Source organism: Paroedura picta, chromosome 7, assembly GCF_049243985.1.
Source record: "Paroedura picta isolate Pp20150507F chromosome 7, Ppicta_v3.0, whole genome shotgun sequence".
Taxonomy (NCBI): domain Eukaryota; kingdom Metazoa; phylum Chordata; class Lepidosauria; order Squamata; family Gekkonidae; genus Paroedura; species Paroedura picta.
Window position 1 is genome coordinate 82,141,915 of NC_135375.1, and position 21,165 is coordinate 82,163,079.

Below are 21,165 nucleotides of genomic sequence, written 5' to 3' on the forward strand. Positions count from 1 at the left end.
CGAGAGAGGGATGTGTGTCTCAGCCTGAGTGGAAGTTATAACTGGTAGGTTTCTGACCCCCCCCCCCGGATTATTTCGTTTCCAGAAATCTAACAACTCACTTTCTATTGAACTGCACGTTGGAAACACTCTTTGGGGGAGCAGAGTGGTTCTCCTCTCCTTGCGTGTCTTCTTCTCATTCACACCTTCATGGCATGTTCTTTGCCTGTTTGGTCCTGCCTCTCTTGATCTACGAAGTGCCAGGAACTTTCTGTGGGGTGTCGGAAGTGCTTTAGCAACAAGCCCTGCAATTGCTCTGCCCCCGGAAAGGACCAATCCTACAATAGAAATTCATGCTTTTGATTTTTTTTGCATATAAAGCTGCTAAGGAGGGAAGGCAGAGTCTGTCTCTCAGATAAAAATGAGAGAGGAGGTGGGGGTTTCACCTCTCACATGTGGAAGTGTCCACATTTTAAATATTTACCAGCAGTCAATCAAAGGGCTGCAGACACAGAATGGGTTCATAAGGAGGCCAGTAACGCCCTCCTGGACCCTTTTGAGTCAGGAGAATAGCCTTGGTGGTGGGAAGGTCTAAATGTTGCAAAGCAGCCAGAATTGCACAGGTGTGGATTGAGCCGGCTCACCACAAGCAAAGGATGCAAAGATCAGAAAAGCTGCAGCTGACCCATTTGCGACTACTGGCATGCAGATTTTGGCGTCATCTCGTGCACAATCCAGTTGTGAGAGAGGCAGGTGTGCATGGACGACACTCTGTCTTCCGTTGTCTCCTGTGATTCCTAGCAATGTGTTATCCGGGTTGATTAAAGTAGAGAAAGGAAGAAGGTGTCTGAGATCGAAGTGGCTCTTATCTTGCTGTACCTAACTCCACGGTTTTATTTTATTTCTTAAATACCCCATTTCCCCTCCAATGGGGCTATTTCCCCAAATAGCCTGCAACATTCTCTTCTCACAACAACCCTGAGACTGAGAATGTGTAACTGAGATTGGAACCTGGGTTTCTCAATACTAGCCCAACACTCAAACCACCGTATTACCCTAACCGGGCTTTCTCTGTCTCCCTCTGGGTCAGATGACCAAGGGCCTGGAGTCTTTCCCTTAGGGATTCTGTGCTTATGGGTTTCTTAGAACTTGGTCCACTGAAAGAGGCGGCAAAGACTAGCTATTGTTCTTTTAATGCTTAAGTATTCTGGGAGCAGATTTGGTGCTGCTGAAGATGGATTTGTTTTCCATTTCTTACAAGTGGAAAGAAACAGGTTAAGATTTATGCAGACATCCTGTCTTCTTATCTGGAATGATTTTTAAAAATGTGGGTGACACCAGGTTATTGGCAGTAGAAACAGGACTTACACAACCGGAAGGATCCCTTCACTGAAACACTCAGCCCAATCTCCCCTGCCCTGGTCAATGGTACTGATTAGGTTTAATTAGCTACCCTAAAATGTCACTGTGAGGGTAAAATGGGAAAACTCTGAACTCCCTCCTGATGAGCCCAGAATCATATGTTTGCTCATGTATCGTCTTTTTATTCTTCATTTGTGCCTCCTGGTCTGGTTGCCTTTCAACCATTCCAACAGTTGGAAACTGCCACAAGTATGTTGAAAAGCCAACACAACACACACAAAGGCGGGCTGAGTCTGGAAAAACTGGTTTCCTGCATAACACCATGCCATGGCCATTGGCCTTGAAAGACACCCTGAAAACCTCTGTGAGTTAAAATGCCAAGTCTAAGCCAAAGATCCTAAAGAACTGAGCAGTGACTCATAAAAGTTCATACCCTGCCACAAATTTTGTTAGTCTTTAAAGTGCTACTGGACTCTGTTGTTTTCTATGGCTACCTATCTTGATCTATCTCCATTGGAGGCACGTGCCTCTCTATTGTGGATAGGGGGTTTTGAGTGCAAAGGGTCCAGAGCTTTCATCCGAACAATAGCCTGCCACGGTATTTCTGTGGGACCCTAATCTACTGTGCTTTCTTGCAGCAAACAGGCAAGCCCAGAAAAAAAAAACGACCCATGCAGAGATGCAACGCAGAGACTCTTCTGAGGATGGGAATTGTTGCTGGATTTTCATATCAGGTACTAGTGAATTATTCAGTCAATCACAATCTATATGGAAAATCGTCTGTTCCTAATAGATTGGGAAGGAGGTGGAAGGGTCCTTTAGGATTTCAGCCTCCTCTGCTGTCAAGAACTTGGGGTTCAGTTAGTGGATTCTCGGCTCACCCTGTTTGGGAATTCCTGCACTAGATGCACTAAAACCTGGAACTGAGACCCCAACTCAACCCATGATGAATAGGGTGCCTGTTCTCTCCTTGGGGAGGGAGCAGGGAGGGACTCCCCTTGGATGTTGAGAAAATGGATCTGAACAGATCCTTTGCTTAGTTCACCGCTGAACTAAAATTGGACAGCCTGATGGAAGATGGAGAATTCAGTGCTGTTTATAGTCCATTCCATACCGACTCTTTGGGCTGGGTCACAAAAATAACCTTTCAAAGCACAGCTGAATCTCTCTTCATTAAATGTGTTGAAAAATATTTCTCTCCCTTGATGACGGAGGCCTGAAGGCAGGTCTTGCAACACTTTCAAAAGATGCTCTGATAACTCCAGTGGCAACAGCTTTGCTTGTATAATTGTTTCCAAGTTGTGTCTCTGCTCCTGTAGTGTTTCTTTGCTTTTCTCCCCTTATGGGATCCCACATGGGAATCACAGGGAGCCTCCCGCCAGGCACCATCCTCCTTGGTCACAGCAAAGTGGCCGCATCATGTGCCTTCCACCAATTCTTTGGGACTCTGAGAGTGGAAACTCCATAGAGCAGAGTGATGGTCATAATTTATTGGCATCAGAATGGGCCAATCAGACCTGGGGTCCATGGGGGTAGTCTGGTGGGTGGCCTAGGGCAGAAAGGAGAAGTTCCATAGATTCAGGTGGGCAGCTGCATTAGTCTGAAGCAGCAGAACAAAGTTTGGGGCCAATGGCACCTTTAAGACCAACTAAGTTTTATTCAAGCTATAAACATTCATGTGCATGCAGATACAGTGAAACAAAATACCATCAACTGCAGATATCGTGAAACAAAATACCATCAACTGCAGATATCGTGAAACAGAATACCTTTGACCATTACAGATGTGGGGGGTGTTAATTGCCAGAAAGCAATCAAAACTTAGTTGGTCTTAAAGGTGCCACTGAACTCAAACTTTATTAAGTTTCATAAAAAAATGGGGGGGGGGCTGATAAAAGAGATTCCCTGTGGGTGCTACATTTAAAGAAGTTATGAATTATAGGGAGATGAGGGACTCACCAATTTTTAATAAAACAGAGCTGTGGGGACCCCTGCGACCCTTTGCTTAACTAAAGGTGTCAAGTATTGCCTTCGAGCTGGAAAACTCTTGCTATGATTTAAAGCAAAGGGTTGTGTATTTTTTAAAACGGTTTTAAAAGAAATTCCTAGAGAGGCTTGTAGCTGTTGTACTGTCCTGGGTGATAAAGAATGAAGGTCCAAGGAATTTTGGAGCTCTCTGATCTCTCTCTCAGAAGCCAAGGTTGACAGCAAAATGCTTTAGTTATCGAGTACTTACAGCAAGGATCGAGTACTTTCAGCAAGGGGCTAGTTGGTGAAGTACTTTGTTTCTGTTAAAGAGTTATGATGCATTAGATTAGATTGCCTTGATGCAAGCCTAGACAAGATGAATTATGCTTTCCAATTATCTTAATATATTCTGTAAGGTTCCAGTACACTTTTTTAGCTGTATGGCAAGCTTTGTTTGCGTGGAACACCGAGATCTGTGGGGCCAGACTACATAATAGATGAACATGGATGGTCGTGCTGGATCTCCCTAAGGGCACGCTAGGCAGGCAGGTTGCCCACTGAGACCAATGGCTGTAGAACACATTGCATTCTTAATTACACTTGTTAGCTGTTCCTTGTTTTGAGATCTGCTACTTTTGGGAAAGTCCTTTGCTACTCTGCTGTTAACATGTTACATCAGTGACTAACAATAATAGATGTTAGCACCCCCTCCCCATCCATTTAGTTAGCTACTTGAAAAGAACAGGCTTGGATAAACAAATGACTCTTGATTTGTGCCAGGGTTCCTAATGTATGACAATATCAGGTAGTTATCTACTTAGGTGTTTGCCTATGCAACACACAATCGTATGCGAATACAGTACAGACAAAGGCTGAAATTCTACACGGACTGGGAGCAAGTCTTGAAAGTCCCCCAAGACCGTTTTCTATTTGCTGCTCTACGGGATGTGCCCTATGGCTGTTCCTCAGGGAAAACTCCAGGCATGTGGTCCTGCTGAGTTTCCTGGGACTTCTCTTTGAATGAATAGGCTTCTGCAGGATGCTGCTGATCTGCTGAATGGACTGTCATTCTGCCAGCCGCGTAACCTGCATCCGTACTCTTTTTATGTTTTGTCACCCTAGGGTGAATTCCGGGAAGATGATCCCCTCCTAACCCCAGTCTGGGTGCCACTCTCTTTTGTTATGGATCCTGGGATGACGTAGTCACTCAGGAGTGATTTCTCCACCAAGGATCTCATTATTGGAGCGCCTTGAGCGGCTGCAGAAAACAGCACTGGTACAGCAGGCTGCTCTAACACAAGCTAAAAGGAGCATGATATTTACCCTATAGGCACTAGCATTTATCCTATAAGTCATCCTTCCTGAGGCTCAAGACCAGGGGTAGTCAAACTGCGGCCCTCCAGATGTCCATGGACTACAATTCCCAGAAGCCCCTGCCAGCAAATGCTGGCAGGGGCTTCTGGGAATTGTAGTCCATGGACATCTGGAGGGCCGCAGTTTGACTACCCCTGCTCAAGACAGTGGAGGTAGGCTGCCAAGAGGTTCTGTGTGTCAAGGCCAGCTCCAGGATAGCTTCATCTCAAGGTGCAATGTTGGGTGCCTACTAACCAGATCCAAGGATTGCTACAGTTCTCCTGTTGTGGTGCTTGAGTCTTGCTATCAAGGATGTAGAGCATGGGTAGTCAACCTGTGGTCCTCCAGATGTTCATGGACTACAATTCCCATGAGCCCCTGCCAGCAAACGCTGGCAGGGGCTCATGGGAATTGTAGTCCATGGACATCTGGAGGACCACAGGATGACTACCCCTGATGTAGAGCACAAATGGACATTCTTGGTGCTGAGGCATGCATACCCTGATTTTCTCCCCAGCAGAACGCCAGAGCATCTTACTATGTGGTTTCCTTGTCCTCCATTTTAATCTCAGAACAGGGCTTTGAGGTAGGTAAGGCCGAGACTGTGTGACTGGCCTAAGATCGCCCTGAGAGCTGCTATGGCAGAGTGGGGGCTGCAGAGGTGCGTCTTCCAGCTCCTCCTCCGACCCTCTGTCTGCTACATGGCAGCTGAGGATTCTCACCCCTGTGCAATTGCAGCACACCATAAGGTGTGGCTTGCATAAGGCGGAGAAACCTTGGCCTCGCGTGACCCCTCGCTCATAGCACCAACAGGCTTGCAGGGCAGTTCTTGCTGCAGAAAACACGCTCCACATTGTGAAAAGGCCCCTGTGGCTTGAGATGAGTTGACCCGGTTTTCTTTGACCAGCCTTCAACACAATAGCTGCATAATGTGTCTGAGCTCCCCAATAAACACTTGGATTGCCTCTTCTGCATAAAATGTGTATCTAAATCCCCATCTATCTAAATGTGTGTATCTAAATCCTTTCAAAGGCAGGTAACAAAAAATCAGTGGAGAAAAGTAAAGGATGCACAAAATTTTCATTGGAAGAAGTGGGAGTTACCAGACTGTGCTTTTAATAGCACTGATTTCATTTGGATGTTGTTGTTAGGTGCAAAGTCATGTCTGACCCATTGCGACCCCATGGACAATGATACTCCAGGGCTCCCTGTCCTCTACCATTCCCTGGAGTCCATTTTAGTTTGCACTTACTGCTTCAGTGACTCCATCCCGCCACCTCATTCTCTGTCATCCCCTTCTTCTTTTGTCCTCAATCGCTCCCAGCATTAGGCTCTTCTCCAGGGAGTCCTTCCTTCTCATGAGGTAGCCAAAGTATTTGTGCTTCATCTTCAGGATTTGGCCTTTTAAAGAGCAGTCAGGGCTGATCTCCTCTAGGACTGACCAGTTTGTTCGTCTTGCAGTCCAAGGGACTCGCAAGAGTCTTCTCCAGTACCAGAGTTCAAAAGCCTCAATTCTTCGACGCTCAGCCTTGCTTATGGTCCAACTTTCACAGTCATTTGGATGTAGGTGCCCTTAATATCCCCCCCCCCCGCCTTAAACTGTAAGAAGTACATGGAATAGGGTCAGGCACAGGGTTGTTGAAAGGCAGTGTGCCTGCACACGAAAGCTCACATCTTGAATAAATCTTTGTTGGTCTCAAAGGCATTTCTGGACTCGATTTTTGTTAACAAGCATCCTGGCATTGATTCAGAAGCCCAATACAAATGCATCTGGAACTGCTCCGCTGTTGTACCACCACAGTCCCCCCTCCTCTCCTAGTAGGTGCCCCTCAACAGTGGGAGCAAATCTCGAAAGCACTTTAAGAGGCAAATTTGAATTTGGTCTTCACAGGTAATGTTGTCTGCCTAAACCCTGAACAAGATGCAAAGACATAAACAAAATACCCCCCCCCCCAACTTAGACACTGAAGTGTATATTTAATACCTTCCTAATTTCAGAATGCATTCTAACAGCATGAGATTTATTTCCAAATAATTACAGGCAAGGTGCTAGGGAGAAAAGGGAGAAGGATAGGTATGACATCTTTTATTCTTTCCAAAACAGCATGAGTTAGAAAGTATCAGTTTGAACAAGGAGATTTTACGGGGAAAATAGGTGAAATACTCTTTAATCCCACTACAGTGTGTTGCATAGGCCCTCGTACTTCATCCTTTCCTTATCTTGCTCAAGTATAAGCCAACAAGTATTTTTGTGCAAATGAAAAACCCAGGCAGCCTCAATAGTGCATTTAGCTGGGAGATCCACAGGCTAGCTCCTTCCCCTTTCTCCCCAGTTCTATAAAATAAAAAGGCTGTTTACATATTTGCTCTTAAGCATACCCCCAGACAAATAAATTACCCTTCCTCAAATAAAAAAAAGAAACAAAACAACAAAGAGCCAAGAACACAGCTCTTACAGTGCACCAGATGCAGAAGGGGAGATCCTCATGTTCGATTACTCTCCAAGTGAAATAGAATACCTATGCACAGACCCGCAGTGTGAAGGCCAGAGGGAAGGCTTCTTGCCTATCTAGTGCAATTTAAATATAGTTCTTTCCCTAGGGGGCGGCTCCCAGGTAACCGACCACATGGCTCTGGGCATTCTCCCTGGCCAGGTCAAGTGGGAGGCGGCCCCACCAGTCTGGCACATCCAGCCGAGCACCCCCTCGGCACAAGGCCTGCAGCGTATCAAGGAAGCCTTCCCGAGCCGCATCGTGCACGGGCAGAGAGCCAGTGCAGGGGTCCGGCCGGTTGGGGTCGGCTCCTCTCCGAAGCAGCAGCTCTGCCACGCTGGGGCTTCCCATCATCATCACCTGGAGGGGGAGAGAGAAAGAAGACCCACAGTTAGTGCTGCACACATGTCATCACCAGACCCAGCGGTCAGATGCTGCGATCCAAAAGGGACAGGGCTCTCTGGCGTGCTCCTCAGGACAGTTGAAGAATTCAAATTTAAGGATTATTTAGGGATTACGGTTTGTTTGTCCTACCGACAATTGGCCGTAACTGTAAATAAGGGTTTCCAGTTTTGCGTGTGCCTTTGTACACAAGACTCCCCCCCCCAAAAAACCCACCCCTCCCCCACCAACCACCACAACAACCCAAACTCCCACCCAATTGAAAACAAGCACAGTGACAGAAAATGCTGACCCACAATGCTTCCAGTCTGGATTTAGTGCGGTTCACTCTGCCACCCCAGGGCTGCCCAAAGGACATGGAGAGAAAGGAGAAGCTCAATATAGGGCAATGAATAGGTGACGCTTTTTCGGGCACAGAGGAAATGGCCAGCACATGGTGGGAAATAACATCTCCTGTAAGCCTCTCTTAAAGAGGGAGGGCAACTTTCCTCCAGATATTTGGCAACACCATAACCATGTGAGAACCACAGCAAAATTTGAGTCCATTAGCTCCTTTAAGGCCAACAAACACTTATTCAAGGCGTGAGCTTTCCTAGGCAGGCACTCTTCCTCAGACTATGGAATAGGGGCCATAAGAGTACAGATATATAGCAAAGGTAAGTTAGTGGCAAATTAGTAAGCTGTGTCATAACATCTAAGTTATGCAGTATGATAATTATTTGTTTAAAAAGTGACTCAGCCCTTTGGGTTCAGCTGTAGTTCACAAAAACATTGGAGAAATGAAACTGTCAAGATGAGTAATTAACGGCAGACACGTTCCCAGTTGTGAAAAGAAATAATTACAAGGGACTAGTTGCTTGCCCCGTCTGTCCCCGCCTAAGCGTGGAAGCATCCCCACCAGTGACAAGCTTTGTTGGTCTTAAGGCTGCCATTGGACTCAAATTTTGTCATGCCGCTTCAGGCCAACATGCTACCCGCTTGAATCTATCACATGAGAACCAGGCCTGGGTTTATTTAATTAATGCATTTCTCTTCCTCCCTCCTCCAAGGAACTCAGGGTGGTTCATCCCCCCTGCCGTTTGACTCAAATCCCTTTGGCGCTAAGTGACTTTCCAGGGACAGACCTATTTATTTGTTTAGCGGATGATGTGTGGGCGATGCTTTGCTATGTCCTACTCCATGTCATGAGTATTCCTTAGTATTCCTTGGAGGAATTACCACCCAAATCCTTGGAGAGCTCCACACCCCCCCCCCCACTTCAGATAACTTAGCCAGGGCCGGCCCTGCTTGGTTCCCCAGATCTGCCCGAATCAGCCTTGCCTGGGCTCCCCATCGGGGCAGAGCTGAGCAGTCTGGAGGGAGACAAGGAAAGGGGGAGGGAGCCCTGTTCTGTGCAGCATCCTGGCCTTGCAGCAGTTGGGAAGCCAGGCAGCCCTCCCTCTCCGCCTGCACTTTCAGCAGCGGCCCGGAAGACACGAGAGAGACCACGGGATGGGGCGGGGGTCGCTTCAGGGGGACACGCGCGACCCAAACCGTCAGGGGACGCCGCAGGGCACCACCGGCCAAGGACGCCGCCAGGGGACGGGCTGTGTGTGTGTGTGTGTGTGGGGGGGGGGGTCCGTCCCTCGCCCCTGGAGGCCGGAGTTGCGCCCTTCCGCGCGCTCCCTGGAAGGCAGGCCAGACCACTGCGGCAGGCCGAAGAGCCCAGCCTTCCTGCGGCGCCCCTGCCCGCCCCGGCCCAGGAGGCAGGCTGCAGAGCGCCCGCTGGTTGGCCCAGATGGCACATTTTTGTCCCGGGAACGTCCGAGCCGGGGAGAGCTCCAGCCGCGGCCGTCGCCCGTCCCACCCGATCCCCGCCCGGACCGCGGGAGGGAGGCGGGGCGGGGCGGGGCGGGGCGGAGCGGAACGCCAGGCATGAGGAGCCCCATAGCGGCGGTGCTCGCTGGGCCCTCCAGCCCTGCCCCCTGGCTGATCCCCAAGGCGCCGTGTGACGCCCTCCCGTCCTACGGCGGCAACCGAGAGGGCCCTGTCTGGCAACACTCCGGACACACATCCGTTTGCACCCAGTGCGACAGGCACGGTTAGGGCGCGCACACACACACACAAAACACGCTAGAGTCGATTTGGCACGGCCCTTTTAACAACAGTGTCTCGTATCTCAGAAGGGCGGCCTTGTTCGTTTTTAAGAAGCCACAGGGCGAACAATATTTGCTTCGGCGGACATTTTCCTGAATTCTGAAACGAAAGTTGTGGGTCTTTAAGAAGCTATTGGCCTCCTCTGCACTATGCTTCAATCATAATAGACTGTACAGTGTGTGTGTGTACATATGTGTATATGTACGCACCCACTTCTGTTTCAAGGCTTCTGAAGAAGCGTGGGGGCACGCCAAAGTTTATATCTATCTTGAATAACCCCCCGTGGTCTCACAGGGGCCCCTGGACCCAAGACCTTGTTCTGCGCCTTCAGACCCACACGGCTCTCCTCCCGAGCGTGCCCAGGAATGCTGGCCGGATACTAACGCCTCCTGCCTGTGTCCCACCGACGACCTACGCCGAGCATTGCTTGCAAGAGCCTCGGGGGCGCTCAGGGCCCGTCGGTGAGCAGCGTGGAAGGAGCTCTGACAAACGGATGGCGTGAAAGGGAGAGGAAAAGACGGGGCGCCCCGGCCGAAGTCCAGCCCTAACCTCCCCACCCCCCCCCCCACCCCCGGGGCGTGAACGCGACGGATTTCAGCTTCAAAAAACCCTCCGGAGTTTTGTCACGCCCTGAAGTGAGACTTTGTTTGGGAGCCCTTACGCGCAGGACGACTAGGAGGGACAGAAGAGGGCGCCTTGAACGGCGCAGCAGCCCCCTCGGCCTCTGGTCTTGGGAATGATTCCGGCCTCTTGGATGGGATTTGCTCCCCAGTGAGTGACGAAAGGCAAGGCGGCGGGCTTCGTTGCCGGATGGCTCCCCTCGATCACCGCGTTTCCCCCAACGAGACGCCGCCGAGCTTCGGCATCGGGCAGCTTTCGTCCTCCGACCTGTTGGGGGGAAACGGCTCGCCGCGCTTGGAGTCGCAGGCAGGAAAAACAATTAACGCGACCATTAATAATGCTGCGCACCCAAAGCGAGATATTCAGAATCTCTTGTCTGCACATTTTTGCCGCTTCGGGGCTACAGTCCCAGTTTACTCGATGGCTGAAATGCACTGCGAAGCCGTTTATTTCCCCCGACTTCCTGTTAAGACGATCACAGCCATCAACTGCGGTCATTCCGACTTCTATTTCAGCATGCCGAACCTTTTCGCTAGATAAGGCCCATCCAGTGGAAGGGAGTTCCACAGATCCCAGGAAAAGCAAATCTGCGGTTACCCCGCGGAGCAGTAGCTTTTGTGTTGTGGAGGCACAGTTAAGTATGAAGTATTTAGAAAGAGGTACTTGGTTTTCCCTGTCTTAGGGAGGGCAGACAGTCTGTCAGACTAGGAACTGTGGAATCCTGGTTCAAATCTCAGTATGTGCCGTGGAAGCTGCCTGGGCTCTCAATCTAACCTGGCCCACAGAAAAGAGCAAGAGTTCAGTAGCACTTTAAAGACTACCAAAATGGCGAGTGGAATCTGAAGAAGTGAACCGTAACTCACGAAATCTCATATCCTGCCACAAATAGTATCCATCTGTATGGGGCTGCTGGACCTGGGTCCTGCTTTTGCACACAAGGCACTTTCGATGTGATTTTGCACCTGGATTTTCCTGTGCAGGAAAATCTGTTTCTCAATGCACTGAAAATGTGTTGTCCAATGTATGTGGAATGAGTGTTGTTTCTTTCTGGTGCTAAGGACAGGCTAACAGGGCCATCTGCCTTGCTCTCTGCCCCAGGATTGTAGCCGGGATCATAACACTGGGGAGAGGAAAGGGAGATAGGCCGATTTTGGGGGAAAGGCAGGGTATAAATAAAGTTAAAAAAAAAAAACAGCACTTCTGCTACAGGGTAGGGGCGGGGATCTGTGGCTACTTGGTTATAAGCAACCGGTCCTGACTCCTGACTGATTCGGATTTACAGCCAAGGAACACCATGAAAGAAATATTTCAAAATATATTAAAAGGCTGTTCAGGAGCAAGAGGGTCAGATGTGGGGTGTGCTTCAAGTTCTAAACATGTTTACTAGCGAGTAAGTCCCATCGAACTCCCTGAGGTTTCCTTATGGATTCTTGAGAGTTCAAAAGACTCCTTCAAGCCGGTGGCTCAAGCAAAACAACCACCAAGCAAGGGCAGAAAGAGCTCCCTCTGTGGAAGAGTGTGGAAAATTTGCGGACTTCCTTGTAACTTTTCAGTTGCTCCTATTAGTACTTTTCAATGACTGCTGATTTCCCCCCTTAAAAATACCTGGTAGTCTGCTCATGGTGCTCAAGGCTTGTGCCATGGACACCTTGTTTAAGAAGCCTCAGCAAACAAACAACTCTTTTTAAATGGAGGGGGGGAGTCCAGTTCTCCCGAGGGGCCTAAGCCCCCTTATAAAGCTCCCCTCTCTTTTGGCTTTGATTTGGACCCTGATTTAGCCTCCTGTGGGTCATATCGACATCGGGCAGGCATTGCTAGCAGTCTGGCGATGGAAGCATGTTTTGAAGAAGAGTTTCTTATACCCCGCTTTTTCACTACTCAAAGGAATCTCTAAGGGGTTTACCATGGCCTTCCTTTCCTCTCCCCACAACAGACACTTTGTGAGGTACGTGGGGCTGAGAGAGTTCTGACAGAACGGTTCTCTGTGGGAACAGCACTATCAGGACTTTGACGAGCCCAAGGTCATTCAGCCGACTGCATGTGGAGGAGAGTTGACTGAAACCCGGCTCTCCAGATTGGAAGCCGCCGTTCTTAACCACCACCACACCAAGCTGGAGACTCCCGAAGAAGCCGGCCTCGACTGCCCGAACTCAGAAGGAAACAGACTCTGGAGTCCAATGTCCCCCTGGGCCTTCTCGTGTCGGAGGGGAAATCCACGTCTGTGCTTAGCGAGGGTGGACCCAGGGCGTGCGGCAGAGCGGGTCTGGCAGCTGGACCCCCTCTCTAAGGGCGCCCCTGGAGTCAGGCTTGGCTCTGGCACCCTGCGTGGGATCCCAGTGTAGCCGGAGTTCCTTACGGAAGGGAGGGGGCGGCCGGCGGCGCGCTTCGGGGCTCCCGAACGCCTACCCGCCCCCCCCCCTCGGTTTCCCGAGTCGGCTTGCAGACAAGGCACCGTCGTCCTTTTGGACAGGACTGATTTCAGAGGAGGCTCTTGCCGGATTCCACGGATGATTTCTTGTCGGGTCTCAGCGGCGATCCGGCTGCAAACGGAGGCGACGGGCGGGCGGAGAGATCCGTCGCAGTCGTTCATTCAACGCGTGGCCCCGACTGCCTGCGAGAGCTTTCGCCGGCCCACCCGGCTAGGACTCCTCCGGCTGCTGCAGCCCCAAAGCCCTCGCCTGAAGCGCGGAGGTCGGCGGCACGGGTCGGCCTGGCTAGTCGGAGGTGCCGTTCCAGATCTGCTTCGCCCCCCCCCCCCGTGGCCTCCAGCCCCGTTTCTGGTGGCCCCGCTGCGCTTCTCCTGCCCGCGCCCCGTCGCTCGCGAAAGGGGCTGCTCTCCCCCCCCCCATCCCCGCCCCGCGCAAGGTCCCGGCGCCTGCGGCCCATCTGGTTCCTTGGGGCTCGGCTTCCGCGAAAACCTGGCTCGGAGCGGGCGCCACCAGCCGGAGGCGGAGACCAGTCCGGCAAGCCCGGCCCGCCGCACAGGCTGCGACCGATGGCGAGGCGGAGGCGAACCCCGCGGAGATGCGGCTCTCGCCGTCCCCCTCCCTCCTCCTCCCTCGCCCTCCTCCTGCCCCACCTGGATCGGGGTCCTGCCGAAGGAGTTCCGGGCGTTGGGGTCGGCGCCCGCGTCCAGCAGCCTGCGCACCTCCTCGCGGTCCCCGAGGGCGGCAGCCGTGGCGAGCCGGTCTGGCTGCATGGGCGCTGCGGCGGCCGCATCCGGAGGAGAAGCGCGAAGCCGGCTCCGGACCCCTCTCGCCCTGGGCCCGCGCCCCGCCCGGCGGCCCTTCCCCTGCGAGTCGGCGGCCCGGCTGCGCGGCACCAGCCACCCTCCTGGGCGGCCCGCCTTGGCCTCCGCCTCCTCGGCTCGGGGCTCCGGGTCTTGCCCGGCTCCGAGGCGGGCCCTCCCCGCGCCAGCTGCCGGCCACGCCTCTCGCCAAGGGCACGGACGGGCCGCGCCAGCGCGCATGCGCCACGCTGGACGCCCGAGGGCGAGGGACTGGGGCCCCCGGGCGCCCCTCGCAGACCGCCGCTCCAGGGCCCGCGCGGGCTCCGGCAGGGGGCCGCCTCAGCACAGACGCCCCGCACGGACCCCCGGGGCACAGGGCCGGGCCAGCGCCCGCTCCTCCCGCCGCACCCGAGGCCGGCTCGCTGGGCAGCGGTTCTCTGCAGCCCCGGGGTCTTCTGGCCCTGGGCGACCCCGGACCCCCCCCTACACACACCCCCCCCCGCTGATGAGCTCTGGCCACCCTCCCCCCCCCCGGTCCCTTGGGCAGGAGCGGGCGCCAGGCCCGCGGAGCTGAGGCTGCCATTTCGGCCGCGCCGCTTATGTTTGTCCCTGCGTGAAGTCAGTCGACGACCTACGGACCACAGAAGGGCCGATGCTGAACTCCCCTTCCCGATTATGCGGGGGAACGAGAGGCACCGAGCGTCTGCAGGGGCACAGCCTACTATCCCCTCTCTTCCCGTCCGAATTCCAGGAGGCGTCCCTCTGGCAGCACAGGCACGGCTCTTGGGTCAACTTTCGGGCTGGTTCGGTCCTGCTCAGAGCTGGGGCTGGGGGGAGGGGGAGGTGTTTTGAATTGGGTGACATTATAGCTTCCATTTCCGCATGAATTTATTTTTAGAAACGGGGGAGGGAGGGAAATAAGCTGCTGCCCATGGGACAGTGGTGGTGCCCTTTTCTCCACCCACCCAGCTTTACTCACCATTGTGTTTCCCCCCCCCCATTGTTTCCCCTGTGTGAACCATAGCAGACATCTCCCCCTTAGTTTCTGTGACTCCAAGCATGGCAGGGCATTTAGTTAGGTGCAGCCTAACAAAGTCACTTTATTTGAGGAAGGTATTTACTAAGAGCTGGAGGCGGGGGGGGGGGGCTATGTACATAAAACTAATTGTTCTTGTTCATGGGTATGTTTTCATTGTTGCCAATGCATATGCACCTATGCATATTTGATGAAGTAGGTTCTAATAAAATGGCTTGTGTTCTATTCATTTCTTTGAAACCTTCCCCGGGGAAATGCAGCACCCCCAACTTAGTCTGAAAAACTGATTAAGGGTGTTGTCCCAGTGCTGTAGTACTGTTGAGAAAATAATCTTCCATATTGCCCAGATGAGAACTGGGGTGTTTCTCTGAGTGCACTCCACAGGGAGCAAGAGCTTTTGGATGAATGTACTTTTCTGTGTTACTTAACCAACAAAATCTGGCCCAACCTTACTTCTAAATGAAATTATTCCCAATATTTATTAATGAATTAGTTACATGAAATCTATTATTTTGCTGGTTCATTCTGATTTAATACTCCCAGAAAAGCAAGAATGACTTTGTGGATATGGGCCTGATGGGAACGGTGACCAACCAGAACTGTTAGCCTATTTGCACACCAGTAGGAATTCTCAATTTGTGTCTGCATAGGAACATTTGACAGATTCAAGGTTTTGGTTTTAACCCTGAAGGCCATCTGTGACCTGGGCCCCATGAGGGGCTTATATTTGTCCTCAACCAAGGCGAGGGTCTTTTCAGTCATGGCCCTAGTCTGGTGGAATGAGCTTCTGGAAAAGCTGCAGAACCCTTCAGGAGCTTTCACTGTTCCAAAGGGGCTGAAAAACAGAGCTCTTCTCCCAGGCATTTGGTTGGTACGAATGGATGACAGAATAACATCAAGCCAGCCCCTCGCACAAGAGCCCACAAGAGCCCTCCCCCTGGAATAAGGGTAGTATCTGCAAGTAAGCCCATCCCAGTGTTTTAACAGAATAAAATGCTTTTTATGGTTTTCTGTTTTAACTGTTTTAATCATTAATGTTTTGGCTGTGATGTTTGTAATGCTGTTGTCAACTGCCCTGAGCCAGCTTCTTGGAGGGGTGGTCATATAAATCCAAACATAAACGATAATTAAATGAGCCCACCCAATCCTGAATAAAGCGTGTGTGTTGCAAAAATGTACTTTGTGGGCAAGGATATGTCAAGTCTGTCCTAACTGGCATCACTGGGTTACTTTATCTGAAGCATCTCTTTCCAAAAGTGAGCTGGATTGGAAGACAGATGTTGAATTCAATTAACTGGATGAAGTAAGAGATGATGAGGCAAGGGAGAGGAGCAGGGCTTAACTCCCTCTGCCCATGGGCTCCACATTGCTTTGATAATCTTGGGAACCCCTCTTTGAAGATCCTGGGACAGGAGGAGAAAACTTTATAAGAGTCACTTTATGTTAAACCTGGCAGGGCCAACCCTTAGTTGATGGGTATAAGCCATTGGAACTTTCTTCTGACCAGGTGGAGGAAAAAAGATAAGGACAAGATAAGGTAAACTAATATGACTACCTCTTATTCCAGTAGCTGAGAATGCGAATCAAGATTTTTAAATGCTAAAGCAACTTGATCAGACATTTTTTTTGGGGGGGGGCACACCCTTGGTACAGAATCTCTAAGAAAACTTGAATGTTTGTTTAGAGGAGGAATGCTTGGGTGAAGGGCATTTCCCATAGCAAATCAGGCCTGTAGCTGGGGGGGGGGGGCTGACAGTTGTGATGCCCCCCAAACATGTCCTGCCCCAATTAGCTTGCCTCCTGCTGTAGGAGGAGCAGTGCATTGGCTGGCTTGAGAATGCCTCTTCCCTGCAGCCCCATTCAGTTCCGTGCAGTAAGCCTTGTAGGATGAGGTAGTGACAGGGCTCCCTGAGTGCCTGATCCACCTCCTGAGAGCTCTTGGTGTCCTGCAGAAGAAGGAGACCCTCTGCAGGCAGTGTCCCCTTGGGGAGGAAGGGGTGGGGGGGGTTGGAGGACTCCCAAAGGGCTGTGTGCTGGAGGGCAGTGGGGATGCATGAATCCTTGGGCCTTGCTAGCCTCAAGGTGCAGGGCAGGGGCACAGAGCCACATCCAGCAAGGTGGACTTTCTGTTTGGCAGCCGCAAGGTGGCTCCAGCCATCCTACCATCAGTGTTGAACTGGTCAACTGCACATGTCCCATGCACACCCACACTTTCCCTTGCCAGATCTTGGCTGCTGGGGAGGGAGTAAGGTGATCACTTTCCAGTCTGGGCCCTCCTTCCACCTGATGGGGATTCATGAGTCCTTTGAGCACACCTCAAAGTGTGTGTGTGTGTGATAGAGGGCTGATCTGGGAGATGGCTATGCCACTAGGTATCTCCATGAAAAGAACCATCCCCCAGCCCAAGAGCACCATGGCTTGTGGGCTATACTTGGCAGGGGGACCTGGGGACCAAGAGCACCATGGTTGTGTTCTGCTCGATGAAGCCCAGAGGGCTGACCCAGTCCATTTATTGAGGGGGGGGGGAGGTTTAACTCTACTATGCAAAACTGCACCCTTAATTAAAAAAAAATTACTCCCTCTACATTTCTATGGGCCCGTGGCATATTGCATGGTTTGCCTTTTCTATGGTGATATTTATGCAATGGCAAGAACCCTAAAAACAAGCTTCTTGGGAAAACATCTGAAAAGAATATTAACATAAAAACACAGAAGCTGAAAACTGATTAAAATAAACCCCTTGTAATTTACTTGCACTGATAATATTGAATAGACAATCCTTCTGGTTTGGCTTTCTAATGAATTACTGCTGATAGGTAACACCAATCCAGGCTGCCTTTTCTATTGACATTCAGACTTTGAGCTCTTGAGGCTGGGCAACTCATGAAGCACAGCGTGGAGGATCCACGTCTTTATGGCAGAGGACAAGGTCCTGGCTGGGCTCCATCTCCAGCACCTCCCCTTGAACGCCCGGAGAGCTGCTGGCAATCCGCACCAATGGCCCAACTCAGGATAAGGCAGCTTCAGTTGTTTTTAAACCCTGTCCTGCTGTTTGTATAAAAAAATGCTTCATAAAGACTTTGTACCTTTTCAAGGCAATAAAACAGACATGTGGGGGACTCTGCCACTTTCACTTTCCTGCATCATGTCATTTGCACCGGTCCTGTTTTCTTTGCTTCCAGCTCCTTGGCAAGCAGCCTGGTATCAATCAAGGGTAATAAAGAGAATCTTGGGTGATAAAGAGGCCGTAAATTATGTCAGTGTAATGAAACTGGAAAGGTGCTTTCCTCAAACAGCTGAGCACAGCTCCAGTGCCAAGGCACCAGCTCACTCTTTGAACTCCAGCATACTGAAGCATTTGCAAAAGTACGTTCAAAGGGTGTGTGTGTGTGTTGGGGGGGGGGTTTGGCATGTTCTGAGAACTAGAAGGCTCCACCAGCAGCAGGGCAAGCCTGGACTTGTGCTGAGATGGTTCCCTATATAAGACTCACAGCACAACATGCCTGGACTTGTTCGAGCCACTACACAGTGTGGGGAGGAATTCCCAGGAAGGACTTCTGTTGTGGCACACCAGCTGCTTGGGAAATGGAAGTTGTAGCAGCAGCAAAGGAAACACTGTTGCAAAAAGGAAAGTTGCTTAGGATATAGCTGTGGTCAAAGGAAACTGTGTTAAGCATTTTCCATCCAGGATAAAAATAATTTATTGTAGTGATTTAGAATTAAGATTTGTTTCCTGAACTTCGGTTAGCTGGAGCATACCGATTTAAAAACTATAACAGAGAGAACTGTTTTTTTGTACCCCTCTTTTTACTACCCGAAGGAACCTCTAAACAGCTTACAATTGCTTGCCTTTCCTCTCCCCACAGCAGACAGCCTGTGAGGTAGGAGAGGATGAGAAAGCTCCACGAGAACTGTGACTGGCCCAAGGCCACCCAGCTGGCTGCATGTGGAGAAGGAATAGGGTTCTCGTGGTTCTCCAGATTCTCCAGATGAGAGGCTGCCACTCTTGACCTCTAGGATGCACACTTTACTTGTCAGCCCCAAATAGCTTCTTGGACTATATCAAGGTATAGTCTTCTTAAAACTACTTCTAAAAGCTTCTTAAAACTACTCTCCTTGTGTTTCTGCAGTTCACTGCTCTGCATCGTTTCCTGACTGCAGGATAGTGATTCATGCAGAGATGTAACGGATCACTCCTCTAAGGGTGCCTAAAGTCCCCATGTACCTGCATGGAGAGTAACATGAATGGTTCAATCATACCTGACACAAGGATGAAGCAAAATCACCTGTCTTTTGTGGAGATTGGCTGGAGGTTACAACACCAAGCAATGGATCCTGTGGAGATGCCTTGGGAAAGCCTTTCTGCTGGTAGCTTGTAGAGTTCACAGCAACCTTTAGCTATTTAGCTGTAGCATATTTCTCACACCATGACAGTGGTTTTCTCATAAAGGACCCAAATGTCATTGTACACAATTTGGGTATTACTGGATGAGGGTTCGTATGTCTGGGGAGGGGGTTGAAACCTGTAGCACCAAGGACAGCTCCATTCCTGCTAGCCCTTTTTATTAGCAGCCGAATACCTCCAAAGCGGGATACCAAAACAACGTGTTGGCCAGGGCAGACTGACAGAGCCATTCGAGCGGGGAAAACAACACTCCAAGATTCTCTTATTCTGTTCCCAGCTCACCAATGAAAATCCCTGATTCCCAGAGGATCTTGGCACCCAGCATGGTTACTAATAGTGCATGGGCAATAAGGTAGATGAAGCCACATTATTGGGTATTCGTGTACTGGGTGTTTGGAAACAAAAGGAAAAGGGAAAATCAAATATATACACTGAAACACACCCAAGAGATCTCAGCATTTCAGAACCAAGATTTGTGAATGAGATGATAAGGAGAATAAAACCAGCTCTGGTTTGGTTATAAGTTTTCTAATTTTTTTAATCACTGTGGTTCGAGACCCTGCAGAGGAGATTATAGGGGAGCTAACTGTGGAAAGCAACAGTACTATGGCCACCTTTCTCTCATTAAGGATGTTCACCCTGTGGAATTTATGACACCGTTTCAGGATTTTCCTATGTAAAATGTCCCATCTTCTATTAAATTTAAGATTGTATCCGTTTCTATCTATCCGGGATGATTTCCAATGAATATCTTCCGTTTCCAGACTACATAACCTAGCTATAACGCCCTGCCTGTTTTTCCTTAAATAGATGTATTAGTAGGATAAGCTATCATGCTAGTGGATGTGATTCATCATGGAACATTTGCACTCGGTTGTGCTTGCCGCCGGATGACTTTATAAACCATGAAAAACGATCATGTCAAGGAGGATTCAAACAACTCGCTGACTAAGAAAAGTGACCACAGCCTAGGTTCTGGGTAACCATTGCTTATTCATCTGTATACCCCACAAAGAAGTGGTGAGGTCGCACCTCATGACTTCTGGGAATATTCTTAAATATATTCTGTGCAGCATCAACGCAGAGATATCCTGGGCTTTGGAGCGGGTTTTCTTCTCCAAAAGAGAATAGGGCAGTTCTACAATGGAATGGGTCATGGAGGTGCTTTTATGAAGGGAGTCAGCCCCTTAGCCTATACAATATAAGACAAAGCAATCCAATAGCATAAGATATCTAATAAGCAATGCAACAGGACTAGGATTTTAAAATAAGTAGCGCAAAAGAGTATCAGGAAAGCTTATGGTACTGTTTGGACCTGGTGTTTACTCTCCTGTCTTACCAGGGAAGAGCAGGTGGAAGACCTCATCCAATTGCTGCACAGATCCGGTTCAAGGTTTTGGTTTTATCCTTCAAAGCCATACGCAGGTTGGGACCCACATACCTGAGGGACCGCCTACCGCTCTATGCCCCCCGCAGGGCCTTATGCTGTGCAGGTGAGAACCTGTTGGCTTTTTCAGTCCTGGCCCCTACCTGGTGGAATGAGCTCCCGGGTGAGCTGCAGGCCCTGCGGGATTTGTCAACTTTCCACAGGGCCTGTAAAATGGAGCTCTTCCACCAGGTCTATGGTTGAGGCTGGGGTCAGTGAATCAGGGACATCGCTCCCTCCCTAGGAGTTGGAGTGTACGCTACTCCCCTATCATTTCCTCTTCACCTCTTTAATAATTGGGGCAGGGATGGGATTTTTAGCCGTCATGTTAGTAGACTGATGTTTTAATGGGAATTTTAATGGGGTTAGTTGTTGTGACCCGCCTCGAGCCTGTCGGGAGAGGAGGGAAATAAATCTAAAAAAAAAAAATAATCCTGAGTGGCAGGATGATAATCCACTTCATCCTAAAGCCTCCTTATAGGAGCGTGAACTTGAGGGGCAAGTTACCTGGCCCTGCCTTCATCCCAAGAGGCCACGCCCACCCAGGTGGTGAGGGCAGAGAAAATGGAGGCATGATTGCCTCCAATGAGGCCAGCTGGGTCTTGTTGCCCTGGAAGAGGGCTGGGGCTGAGAGGAAGTCTTCTGCCTAGGGAGTTTCCCAGGTGAGGTTGCTTGGGTGAGGGTGCTCTATGCCTAAACTGAGACAGGGCAGAGCTCTCAAAGGGGAACTCAGACAGTCAAGGAGGAGGTGGGTGG

General features: G+C 50.4%; 2 protein-coding genes across 2 annotated transcripts in view; one reads left to right on the plus strand and one right to left on the minus strand.

The window, feature by feature from the left end:
* The window catches only part of LOC143841200 (uncharacterized), a 101,707-nt gene that overhangs the window by 1,259 nt on the left and 79,283 nt on the right, over positions 1-21,165 (plus strand). The window contains exon 3 of the mRNA XM_077345201.1: positions 1,980-2,075. Coding sequence (XP_077201316.1) covers positions 2,021-2,075 — 55 coding nt within the window. The 5' untranslated portion in view covers positions 1,980-2,020. The remainder of the gene's footprint in view (positions 1-1,979; positions 2,076-21,165) is intronic.
* LOC143841199 (cyclin-dependent kinase 4 inhibitor B-like) lies at positions 6,663-13,797 on the minus strand. The gene is made up of 2 exons (XM_077345199.1): positions 13,393-13,797; positions 6,663-7,514 (listed from the first exon to the last, which is right to left on the minus strand). The coding sequence occupies exons 1-2, from the start codon at positions 13,780-13,782 to the stop codon at positions 7,260-7,262; spliced, it is 645 nt and encodes a 214-aa protein (XP_077201314.1). The 5' UTR covers positions 13,783-13,797; the 3' UTR covers positions 6,663-7,259.